General features: G+C 36.6%; 1 protein-coding gene across 1 annotated transcript in view; it reads left to right on the top strand.

Moving 5' to 3' along the window:
- Nucleotides 1–11651, top strand: part of GABRA2 (gamma-aminobutyric acid (GABA) A receptor, alpha 2) — a 57452-nt gene extending 45801 nt beyond the window's left edge. The window contains exons 8-9 of the mRNA XM_009335164.1: nt 7096–7298; nt 11343–11651. Coding sequence (XP_009333439.1) covers nt 7096–7298; nt 11343–11651 — 512 coding nt within the window. The remainder of the gene's footprint in view (nt 1–7095; nt 7299–11342) is intronic.
- Nucleotides 11652–13241: the final 1590 nt, after the last annotated feature.

A 13241-nucleotide genomic window follows, 5' to 3' on the forward strand; every position in this document is an offset into this window, starting at 1 on the left:
TTTGAATATGAGCCTTATTGAAGTCAGATGAAATGGGTCAGTGGTTTTGGTGGGACGAGAATTCTACCATGTTTTCCCAGGCACTTATCAGGCAGATTTTTTTTTTTTTCTTCAAAATCTTCTGTGAATTTGTCCATTTCTGCTTATCAAAATGCACATTCCTGTTTTCCAGCCTTGCAAGTACACCGTCAAATCCTTCTATATCTCTGTCTTTTCCCTTTTTCTGTACACCCTCGTATACATTTAGGACCATGTAACTGGTTTGTCCAAAAAAAGTCTCACATCTTCTCTTCCTAAAATGCACTTTCTGTTACTGTGTCGTCGGTAACAATGCACTACATCAGTAACAAGGCACTAGGATAATTTTCCTGGAATGTTGTGTTCCTTCCTGCATACCTCTTTCTTGTTCTTGATTTATTTTATTGTTTAATTTATGGTTGGTTTTTTTTTTAATAACTAATATCTGCATGGCAGCCTGCTGCTTTACTCTGCTGGGGGTTTAGCATAATATGGATAATGAACAGTGTCCTGTTTCAGGATGTCTGGAGGGAATCGGGTAGGATGGCCGCAAGTACAGAACCACACCACCCAGTGACATAAAACCTAAAATCTCTTTACTGAGCACAATGGGTACATCGAGGAGATAGCAAATTCTATGCTAGTATTTTATTTCTGCCACACAGACATGCACGTCTCGCACCAGTCAGGGCTCTGTCCCCTCCAGGCCAGCTTAGACTGGCGCCCTGAACCCAGGGGAGCAAGACGTGTCCAGGCTCTGCCTGATGGAGCAGCCTAGCCCCTGCATATGCAGCGTTTGCACCTCAGGCTTAGCCTTCTGCGTTGGGTTGGATGGCCCCTGAGGAGCTATTTCTTAACATTCTTTTACACTCTAGATGAGACTGTCAGCATAAGCTGCCAATGACCCAGTGACACATGAAGCCCATACTACAGCTAAGGTAATAAAACAAGCTACTTCCAGCAGGGAATACAAAAATTGCAGGACATTTTACTTTACATTTTTAGTTGTTTTTGTATGGAGTCGTCACTTGCTAGATATCCATCTTTGCATTGTATAATAAATATATCAGTATTAAAATATGATTAAGTAGAAAGTATCAGTTTTGATAAAATATTTTTCAGAATTGATGAGAAATTTATTTCAAGTACCTTCTTGAGAGCTACCAAGTCCTGGAAAGGACTAACTACTGGAGTACTGTTCCTTTCAAAGAAACTTAACTCCCAGTTATTCAAAGCACCACTTAGCATTTATTATTTCATGTTTGAAAGAAGTTACTTTTCTTTCCCCTTTCTGTTCTCTCGCAACGTAGTTTCAAGTTCTAGGTTAATGTTAAGGGCTTGGTATAATGAGGCTTCTTTTATAGTTGAGCTCTTTAATCCCTTTCCTTTATGGCATCTATTTAATACTGTTGACCTAAGCTATCCCAAATGAATTATGGCCTAATGTTATATTGTTTCAGCTTTGCTTTAAATTATTGGAAGAAGAAAGTTTTATCATCGTTAATTAAATAAGTCTTGAATGTGTTTTCTCTAGCAGATAAATTTGAAAAGCTTTTGATTGCATTTTTAGCGAAAGGGAATAAGCCTGGTTCATAATGCCTTCATTTAGTGCAAGATTACAATCTGTTTCATTTAGTAATGTGTTTATTGTTATGCATTTAGTGTCAACAATATTAGCAAAACTAATCTTGTGCAGCTTATTGAATTCTCGCTTCATTTTTAATGGGTCATAACATCTAGAAGCATCACATATATTTGAATAGCAGCATTAGATGCAGGTGACAGAAAAATCAGAAATTAGTTTTCTTAGTGCTACAGTTATCTATGTGTTTTAACTCGCATGGAGTAGGAAAAAGAATGTTAAAATGAATGTAGTTAGATATATATTCTTTGCTACCCGAAGCAGGCAAGAACAAAAATTAATAGTCATATTATTTTCTAGTACGTTGTCCAAGATGCAGAATTTTGAATTCACACAGCTATCTTCTTTTGTCAGGACTCTGTTCTCTGTGATCATTTTATTCTTATGCTGCATTCCTATCCCTGTGTTTTGCTTGTTCTTGGTTTATCTTTTCTGAACCTATATTAATTAATGTACATTTTGAAGCAAAAAGACATTTAGACCTGAAATAGACAGACTTTTTAGTTGTGCAACTACAGAAAGGGGAACCTACGAAAAGTTCAGATTTGTTCTCTGGTTATTTTTACATGGGAATTGAATAACGTAGACGCTTCCTTTTGAACAATTCTGTATATACAAAGTACCTTTTCCCATTTTGTTGAAAAAAATCTCAACTGTCTTTATTTACTTCTCCTTTCACACGCTGCAGATTATGTTTTGCGCTGTTAGAGATATCCCACCACTCACAGCTTTCAGTTTATAATTTCTTAATTGGGAATTTCTGCTAACTGTAGACATAACACTCTAGTGGTAGACAGCAGGCAAGCGTACCTGGAAAACTGTAGCCCTTAGAGACTGAGCTGGCTGCAAACAAACTAGTATGTCTTCTCAGCTCAGTGGTGTGCCAAGACATTAGCTCATGTTCCAATAGTGGCATAATGACATGTGACTTTTACTGGAGCTGGGGTAAATAGCACTTGCCGTTCAGCTTTGGGAATTAGCTTGGCTGTCGATCGATGGGGAACTCTGTTCCATTGCTCAGTATTGGTACAGTGAAGCAACATGAGCACTGACTTCACGACATGTATATGTACCTTAACCAACTGATTGAATGCAACTTTTCTGGAAGCAGATTACGTTATGGTCCTTGCCTACCATGCTATTTAAAAAGGCTTCTGGCCTTTTGTGTTGCTCTTTTAGAAAAAAAGGTAGACAGAGCACTTGAGCTATTTTCTACAGTCTTTCTCTCAATGGTTGTTCAGACTTATCTCCCGATGTCTAAGCAGAATCAGCATACACCCCTTTTGTATTGTATTTTCAAGTAATACATAGACATTGCATAAGTAAAAAAGAAACAGTATGGTGTGTAGCCAAATGTTATGGTATAATACTTTAAAATTACACTATCTCCAGAATTTTTAAGCTTATGTTTAGACCTCCAACCATTTACTCTTGGAGTGATAAAATGAAGTAGTAATCTGTATCTCTGTAAAAGGGGCAACAGTCTCTTCCTTCTGCTATGTTATTTGTATTTATAAATCTGTTCAGGTTTTGGACCAGGTTGAGTGATCTAATTACCTAACAACATTTGCAATTACTGTTAAGAAAAAAAGAAAGAGTGAAATAATAGAGCAATGGAATTAGCTTCCTAATAATACAAAAAGTAATTTATCAATCCTTTTGTGATATGTTCTTCAACCATTATGTGTATCTTTGAAAAGTGCTGTGATGAAAAGGCAAAATTGTGGGAGGAGTAGCACGACTTTATAAGAAATGGAACACATTTTAAGTATTTTGTACAAATCATTTGCAAAGCTGAAGTACCTCTTTTGTTACAGAAATGTCCTTTGGTAACTCGTTATTTAGGCCTTTTACTTTCATTTTCAAAGGAGATGTCCACATTCTAACATGAGAAAGCTAGGACATGATTTAGTTGACTAAAATCTGTTCAAATTAGAAAAATCAGTTGATACGCAAGAGGTGAAATTAGGGTCCAAAAGAACTTGTACCTGTCAAGGAGTAGCCTGACTTTTGCACACAAATGTAGGCATAAACTAGTCATGATGACAGATTTTAACTTTAATATTTATGTGCTATCTCCTCCAATTTCCACTGTATGTTTTTAGTTACGCGTTTCTAGTTTTTCAGTTTACCTCTTCCGCCGTTGCGTGGCAGTGCCCTATACTGTTGAGTGACAAACTGTTTGCCCAAAGGTGGCTATCTAACTTTAAACACATCTTGAATGTATCTATCTGTCCTAGAATCCAAAATATGACAGCGCTGGTATTTTCCACATATATAAGCTTAGTACCAGTGAAAAGTGTTGACTTTACAGCCCTGGAGATGGATATCCTCTCTCCAGTGAGCAGATGCCATTTCAAAAGCGGCACCATAAAAAAAACTCCTAGGCAATCACATAGCTCCAGTCTTGGCCTGAATGGATAAACCTGTAGTGATAGAAGATATTTAGCTTTTATAGGCATGTGCTGCTGAGAACAAAAGCTGTAATGATGTTGGGGGATATTTACTGTCAAGTATAAAATGCTTGGCCTTCTTCAGAGAAGGGAAACATCAACAGTTTATTTTAAAGACAAACTGATGACTGCTTGTGGTCTCTTACAAGTTGAAACCTGTCCATGTCCTTCTGGCACCCGTTGAGTGCCACATCTGCTGGGTGCTGGCCTATAGAAGATAGTTCTTGACCTGTATATAAACTGTGGTCTTTCTACATCAAAGTGAGATATCATGCAGTCTTTACATAACCTAAGTTATTTAGGCTGTTCAGAGTAGTATATGTTTTAGGGGAGAAGATTGTTTTCTTCTAATATTTTGACTACCTCATTGTAGGGGAACAATCTACTCACTTTTTAATACCAATTCTAGTTCACTAGTGTTATGAATTAGATAATGCAATGAGGAGTGTTTTTGATCTTGTCAGTGTATGGGGTTTGTGGGGTTTTAAGTTAAATCTTTGTGAAATAAGTGTTTTGTTTTACAAGTTGACCATATTCTTCCACATTAATAATTCTTCAGTCCTGTCAGGTTTAGCAGTGACACAGAGGTGGAATTCCATTCAGTCCTGAATTCAGACTGAATTTCCATTCAGTCCTTTTTCATAAAGACGACCTGATAACAGTGATTTTTCAAATGAACTATAATGTGCAAAATCATCTGTCTTTTGACTGAAGAAGAATAGCGAGTAAAAAAATATTAGAGATTCCTAAACTGACAGGTATCACAGATTAAATTTTCTGTCCAATTTTTTCCCACTCAATTCAGGTTAAATGACTATGGTAGCTTGAACATCACTGAATTTATAGAGTGAAGGAATAAATGAAAGTGCATTGGCAATTGTCTGACAATGTGCTGTTTGATTAGCATTTGGGTCACAAAGTGGTATGGCTTGCTGAACTTCTTAGAGAAATTGTCAACTGGTACCAAGGTACAAGATGTAAATTCATGATGTTTTAATTGAGACTAGAAAAGGTCAGCAGTTAATCTTAAATTAGATTTTTGAAGAAGCCAACAAGGCATCCAGAAGATTAGTTTATTCTAAAAGGTAGGACTTAAACAAAACAGTACCTTAGCAACTGTATATATTTACATGTGGATAAGGTCACCTTAACTCTGAGAAACAATCACTTTACTGATACTTCTCTATAATTAAAATGATTTATCTGCAGCTCAGGACCGGTGTTAATATTTAAAATTATCACATGCAAATGTAAGATAGACTTCCTTTTCCCTGAGGTGCTGAAAATAATGAAGCCATATGTTGTATAAGTGTTAGGAGAGATTAAGTTCTTTACAAAATATATTGTCTACACATTCTCATATAATATAGGATGATAGCTGCTTCCTTTTCTTCGTATAGGCTAGTAGATCCCAACAGTGTCACGGCTGATTCCAGACCAAATCTACTTCTTTAATTTATGGAGGCTGAAAAATAGCAATTAGAGAATTATGTTTGCTAAGGTGTCTGGATACTGTGTGACTCAGCGGGATGTTTCTGTGCCTTGTTTTCCCTGCTGCACAGGCCTTTGGAAGCCAAAAGGCTTTGGAAGCCAAAAGGCTTCCAAAAGTACTCTCCTGCTCATCAAGGGAGAGTAGCGCTGAGGCTGAGTCCACTTAGCTTTGCTCTGTCATCCTTTGTAGCACCCTCAGAGATGGAGATTCTTTACAGGAGGGATGGAAATTGCAAAGCCTGAAGAGGTCTGAGTAGGTGTAATTGCTGCCTCTCTTCCCTCTCACACAGTGGTTAAAAATGCTTCTCTTGTAGCAGAAGGAAAATTTGAGCTAGGTCGATCCTGCAGAACCCAGGTGACAGATTGCTGACAGTGGAGGATCTGGCTTAGGGAGAGTGACTTTACTTTCTCTTGGGAATCCTCTTACAACAATTTTATGAGTGTGTAGTTGTTGAAGCTGTGATGTGCTGTTACTAATATTTCTGTCATGGCATCTCCTTTGCCTGTCATAATGGAGTGTAGGTTTGTTGATCTGTGCTAAGTATATCACTTTGTGTTGCTGTTCATTCTGGAGACGTATTTAATGGCGTGCCACAAAGGGAATAGTTCAGTTTGTCTAAGTGTGATTCAGCCCGAGGTGGGAGAACTCATTTACTTAAGGAATGGAGACTGCATTTGTGGCTGTGGGTTTCTGCTTGCTAAAACTGATTCAGAAAAAATGTTCTCTTCCTTTCCTTCCATGTATCTTTTTTCTGATTTTTTTGAGTATAATTCCTGGCTTCCTACTGGGTCCTCATTATGTGCAAAGTACTGTAAAGTGCTTTTAATAACTGCCACAATGAAAGAACAATCTTCCTGGATCATCAAGACTTGTTTTCTGATACATAATACACAGTTATAATAATCTGGCATTTCAAATTAATATGTTGTTCTAGAAAAAATCTGTGTTACCTGAATGAAGACTTAACCTGTTTATGTGTTCAACTGTGTCACTGGATGGTTAGTGAGACAGCTATTGGAAAAAAACCCAAATCATTATTTCTAATAACAAAGGTCAATTTGTGTGGTACTGTCAGTAAAGATGGTGCCAGACCTGCAGCCACTGCAGTGAAGCCAGCCACCAAACATTAACGTATTAATCATTATTACTGTAATGCTGCAAAATGTTATGATTGCATTAAGGAATTGTTAATTTCATCCCTTACCTGTCCTGATAGTTAAAAAAAAAAAAAAAAATTATCTCTCTCCTGAAAGTAAAATCTTCAGCTGATTATAAAAGGGAAGTTTAGACAACAAAATTAAACTAAAATACTTCAAAGGAAACTCCAGGTGCAGCCTTTAATATGGTTCTGGCAGTTTGTCACCAATGTAGATAAGCAAATTTTCCATTGTATTTCACAAACATACCATAATAATTTTTGGTTTGTATTTTTGTTAACATTCAAAATCCAAGTTAAATCGTTGATGCTGTGGTTTTTTGTCCCCTTGCAGGAGTAACAACTGTGTTGACAATGACAACACTGAGCATCAGTGCTCGAAATTCACTCCCCAAAGTAGCATATGCAACAGCTATGGATTGGTTTATTGCTGTTTGTTATGCATTTGTATTCTCTGCATTAATTGAATTTGCAACTGTAAATTATTTCACGAAACGAGGATGGGCCTGGGATGGAAAAAGTGTAGTGAATGATAAGGTAAGTCCTAAGGAAATAGCCCTATTTCCAGTCAGTTGCACTAAAACAGCTGTAATATATTGTTTTGATAAAATTGGCTATATAAAAAAAATACATGATGCTTTAATTCAAAAGAATGTAGATGTATTTTCTGTCCTGAACAAAAATATATCTGCCCTGATGTAGCTAATCTATTTTAGTGTCAATAATCCAGATTGAGTTATTAAGCGCATTGGTGTTTTATGTTGGGAACTGTCTGACTTGTTTCTTGACTCCTCAGATACAACTGTTTATCTGGTTACTCAGAAAATTTAATCCAGATTATATTGGTTGATCACTTTTTTATTATTTAATCCAACTGAGTTGGAAATAAGAAAAAGATTACAGAAAGATAGAATGTATGTTAATTTTCCTGGTAACTAAGGGTCAGGAAAACAACTGAATGCCCATATATGTAAAAACTATTAATAACAAAATCTAGAAGTTTTGAACTTTTTCAGTATTCTGAAACTTACGCTTAATGATATGTAGACATTAATTTTTAAACTAATTTAAATAGCAGTGGTACAAAATTCCAAGCACTTCTTCACCTATGATGTATTGATGCTCTGAGTGTGTAGAAACAGTCATGCCTTAATTTTCTGGTATTGATAGTAGTGTAGGTGTGATAGCATGAAGAAATTTTAACCTGGTAGAATTTCTTATTTCGTGAACAGAATGAACTGGTGATATGCCTAAATTTGTGTCAAGCTTTACAGTTTATGATTTTAATAACACAGAACAAATGTTAAGGCTGATTTGTTGTTTTGACTGACTTACTGTATTACATAATTTTGTCCTATCCCAGTCCCTGATTCTACCAATGGAAAAGGATTTCTTCTGACAAAGCGTACTCTGATTTCTGTGGTTCTCCTTAAAATAGGATAGGATATTATTTGCTTCCTAGATGATAATAGTAGACGTGAAGCAAAGTTTAATTAACTGATCGTTTCTCAGCACTTTGAATGCATAAAGCACAATGCATAAAGAAGCAAAATGTTCAGTTAATGGTAAAGGAGAACTAGAGGAAATGAGTACATTGTTTATAATTCCCTGTGGCTTCCGGAAGGGCATGAACTATCCATAGCTTCAGGACCTGTTCCCTCATGCTAGAAGTAGATACTGAGTCACTACAAGTTTATCAGCATGTCACGAGTGAAGCTTTTCAGACTGGCACGTTGCCCTGGCATTGTAATAATGTAGGGAGCCCTTACAAACTCTCTGATCATCCTTTGGCTGTTCCTTTAAATTAATATAACAGTGTTGTCTCATGATCTTAGGAGTGGCAGCTGTTTAACAGCTAGGTAGTATTCCTTCCCTAGGAATGACAAAATTAGCCATTCCATTTTTAGATTTATATACCATTCACATGTCCAGTTCTCTATTTTCTTCAAACTGACTTAACAAAAAGCTAAACTTTTAACATATTCATCGTTTCTCCTACAAAAGTATGGTTCATCTTTATTATGCAGGTCTCATTAATGGTATTACAGATACCTTTAAAAACACACTAAGTGTGTCTGAAAGGAAGGAATTACAGATCAGTTAGAGTGTTCCTCTCGTAATTTGATTTGGTAATTTGCATCTGTGCACCTAAAGCCGGGCTTACTCTTCGCCAAATAAAGTGAAATATGTTTCCTCAGTGACAGCCATCTGTGTTCACGTTATATGGAAATTCCCATCTAAGTGCTGTCAACACAGAATTTGTCTCACAGGAAAGCAGGTGCAGGGACAAGCTACATATTTGATCAGCCCTTTTTCATGCTTCAGTCAATAAGGAACAATGCTGAATTCCCACCCGATCCCAGATTTTCTTTTTGTGTGACACCATCTCCTGAGACAAGGTATTTGGGGCACAACATCTAACCGTGAAGATCTTACCAAGATTTGTAGATGGCCCTGATAAATATCAAATTGGAGCTAATTTAAAACCAAAATTGGAAATTGGGTAGATGCGTCCCGGTGGAAGTGAAAAATTGGAATGCACCTGTATGAGAAATGTCACAAGAATTCCCTCACTTTGCCACTTCCATTAGATTGAAATTCAAACCAAACCAATACAACAGCTGATGATTTCTTGTATGAGCCAGAAGTTAACTGCTTCTTCATCTGTTTAATTCTGTATTTTGTGGAAGAGATGAACTGAATCTAATATTTATTTGCCTGCTTCTAAATTATATATGGAGAGCCTTGCTTCCTGAGAAACCGAAATCCTTCCATTCTTTCCTGTAGGTTATTAGAAGTTCCTTAGTTTGGGATTGCTGCAAAACAGTGAATCAATTTATAGCATTACAGTCTTATTGCAGAGCTAGTCTGTGTACCTATATATGTCTTAAAAACTCAAGCCTATACTCATTACCTATACATCCCTCTATCTGTCTATAGACATAGCCTCTTCACTGGAGTGCCATTGGCTAAACTTTAGCCATTTGAAAGTGTACACAACCCCGTAAAAACACAGAATTTCTGAGGTTGGAAGGGACCTCTCGAGATCGTCGAATTTAAGTCCCCTACTCCAAGCAGGGTCAGCTAGGCATGGTTGCTCAGGGTCATGGCCAGATGTTTTTTTAATATCTCCAAGGATGGAGACTCCACAACCTCTCTGGGCAACCTGTTCCAGTGCTCAGACGTGCTCACAGTAAAACTGTTTTTTTTGTATGTTTAAGTGGAATATTCTGTATTTTGGTTTGTGCCCATTGCCTCTTGTTCTTCCACTGGATATCGCTGAGAAGAGTCTGGTCTGGTCTTTACTCTCTCCCACCAGATATTGATATACATTGATAAGATTCCCTGCTGAGCCTTCTCTTCTCCAGGCTGAACAGTTCCAGCTCTCTCAGCCTTTCATATTTCAGATGCTTCGGGCCTTAAATCATCTTTGTTGTCCTTTGCTGGACTCGCTCCATTATGTCCATGTCTCTCTTGAGCTGGGGAGCCCAAAACTGGATCCAGCACTCCAGATCTGTCTCACCAGGGCTGAGTTGAGGGGAACGATCACCTCCCTTGCCCTGCTGGCAATGCTTTTTGTGATGCAGCCCAGGAGGCTGTTGGCCTTCATTGCTGTGAGGGCACATTGCTGGCTTGTGTTCAACTTGGTGTCCACCAGGACCCCCTGGGCTTTTTCTGCAAAGCTGCTTTCCAGCCCATTAGCCCCAGCCTGTACTGGTGGATGGGGTTATTCCTCCCCAGGTAGAGGACTTAAATTTCCCTTTGCGGAACTTCATTAAATTCTTGTCATTCCATCCCACTTTTCTTATCTTCTGTTATATTTTAGGTTCTAATCCCCATTTTCATCACTGTTATGCATTTTTAAACAATAATTTCTGAAAAACAGAAATAGTCCTTGGGCTAGTTCTCGGCTCACTTCTGCAACTACCAGGCTGGAGTCCTTCTTTCGCTTAATTGCAATCTCTTTCTGACCTCTGTATGTGTGTGTCTATGTATATATACATGTAAACACCCACATATTTCTCCAGAATCTCTTAAAAATGTAGACCATTACTGAAATTCCTTTATTTATTGGTGGTATGTTATGAGATGTTCAAATAATAATGATACTAGATTTATGTGGGAAAGATGGCCTAATTTTCATTTTATTACAATGCCGGGTAATGTTTTTTTTTCCAGTACACCCATTCACTCCTTCTAGTACTCTTAACAGAGAACATTTTGAAGATCTTGCAATTCTGTTGTAAGGAGTCAGATACAAAGCAGCTAGAGAAAGACCAACTCATTCCCAGTTATCCTTGCAATGGCAGTAACAGACCCTTCCTCATATAACTTCAGTAGGGCATTTGATGGTGCAAGAGTCCCTGTTTTTAGAGCATTCTTATGTTACTTGTACCTTCTTTTTGGATAGACTGGAAGTGTCTTTCTTTATATTTGAATTTATTGGTGTGGTGTTCCTGGTATTTATTTTAACGTACTCACACATACTCATTTGTTTCTTTTACATTTGAAATGATGTTTTATTAAGTCTATTCTGGCAAATACACGTTAAATATTTATCTTCATGCTGTCTTCCAATAGAAAAAAGAAAAAGCGTCTGTCATTAAGAAAAACAATGCCTATGCAGTGGCTGTTGCCAACTATGCTCCAAATATTACCAAGGACTCAGTGCTACCAACCATCTCCAAGAGTGCTACAACTGCAGAACCCAACAAGGCAAAACCAGAAGCAAAGCCACAGGAAGCAAAGAAGACATTCAACAGTGTTAGCAAAATTGACAGAATGTCTAGAATAGTGTTTCCAGTCTTATTTGGTACTTTTAATTTAGTGTATTGGGCTACATATTTAAACAGGGAGCCTGTCTTACTTGGCTTTGCGCCATCAACCTAAAAGCTGAATTGCACTGAGGACTTAAAGCATCATTCTAATCAGATAGGTTGTTTGCTATGTACAGTACGACTAATAACTGCTAATCTGTGAACCATTATGTACAGAGTGTATATAGATGTCTTATCTGTGTATCTCCAAAGGAGGGACACAGTGTTAATTCATGGGTCTGTAAACAGATAGCACCCATGGCAAATATAGCCAGCTCTTTAAAAGTTATACCCAGGGGAGTTCTGTTAAACTAGGATTCAAATATACAGAATTATATTCTCTCCGTACAATGAAATGAAGATATGATCCTACATAATTATTTAGGAACAGTATTTTTTTAATTTAAAGTTAAAATATTTTTCTATAAAGTAATTCTACTTTAATGAAAGAAACTGTCATTTAAAAAAGTGATTTTTTTAAAAAGGTGTAATTGTTTCATACAATAGCAGTACCCATGTACATAACAGTACGGAGGTCGTACAGTTCTGTTCACAAACATTCTGGATACTAGGTAGGCTGAAGAGGTAGTAAAGACTACTATATGGCAAAAGCCACAAGTTTCTTACTTCTGTCCTGTTTGAAGTTGTTAATAAACTCTTCTAATTGATTTCAGGGAAAAGCAAGTGTTAATCAAATTTCCAAATCAACCAACTTCCGCTAGTGAAACTTAGTCTTTCCACTGTTTTATTTATTTGATGTTGCTAAGCCAGGTTGTCTGGTTCAGCAAAGTTGGATTTTTTTGCTTTTTGATTTTGTTCTTAATTGGATTATTGTCAGGTTCATAAAGGCACTCAGAAATTTTTCAGGGTTAAGTATATCAGTAATATAATACACTCTTTTTCCTTGCTTAATGTTATCCTAAAACCTGCCATTAAAATATTTACCTGTATTTGTCCCAGAAAGCATTGTTTTCAAGGGAAACAAGAACCATGATTTAAGTTCAGGAAATTGTCCATATAATAAAATTTACTGCTGCTTTTGTAAATTGCAACTTTACATTTCGCTGACATAACTTTACAACTTTGTATACTAGAAATGGTTTTGCTAAGATTTGAATGTTATTTTTTTAATAAAAGGTCATGCATCATCAGTAGGTATCAACTGTATTTCATATACACAAATATAACAAAATTGGAGCTGCCATTTGCAATTTTATATGAACATTTAATACTGATCAGTAAAATTGTTTTTCATCTGAGCCTTTGCAAGGATTCTTTATGCCCCTAAAGGCCTGGTAAATCATGCCATAAGTAATAATTGTGTACTGTATTTAGATTTTAGTATACTTGGCCAATCAAAAATACTTTGATTCACACATACATTAGCAGTTATTAGTTGACCTTTAAAAAAAGATACACCTTTATGATGATGTCTTCTAGTAGAGACATATGTAGTCGTATAGTGTCATTTATTGCAGTTTTGTACAGTACTTGAGTATAGTGCATAAAATAGATATGTTCAGAGTTTAACAAAGTTGTACAAATATTTCTAAAATCAAATAAAAGAGTATCTTAAGACATGGAAATGTGCTAAAAACAACAAAGAGAAACACTGCTTTCATTTGCTGTTTTATTTTCTTGCTTTTTCTTTGCTTTTAATGTG

The sequence above is a fragment of the Pygoscelis adeliae genome, unplaced genomic scaffold (genome assembly GCF_000699105.1).
Source record: "Pygoscelis adeliae isolate BGI_AS28 unplaced genomic scaffold, ASM69910v1 Scaffold21, whole genome shotgun sequence".
In the NCBI taxonomy this organism is placed as follows: domain Eukaryota; kingdom Metazoa; phylum Chordata; class Aves; order Sphenisciformes; family Spheniscidae; genus Pygoscelis; species Pygoscelis adeliae.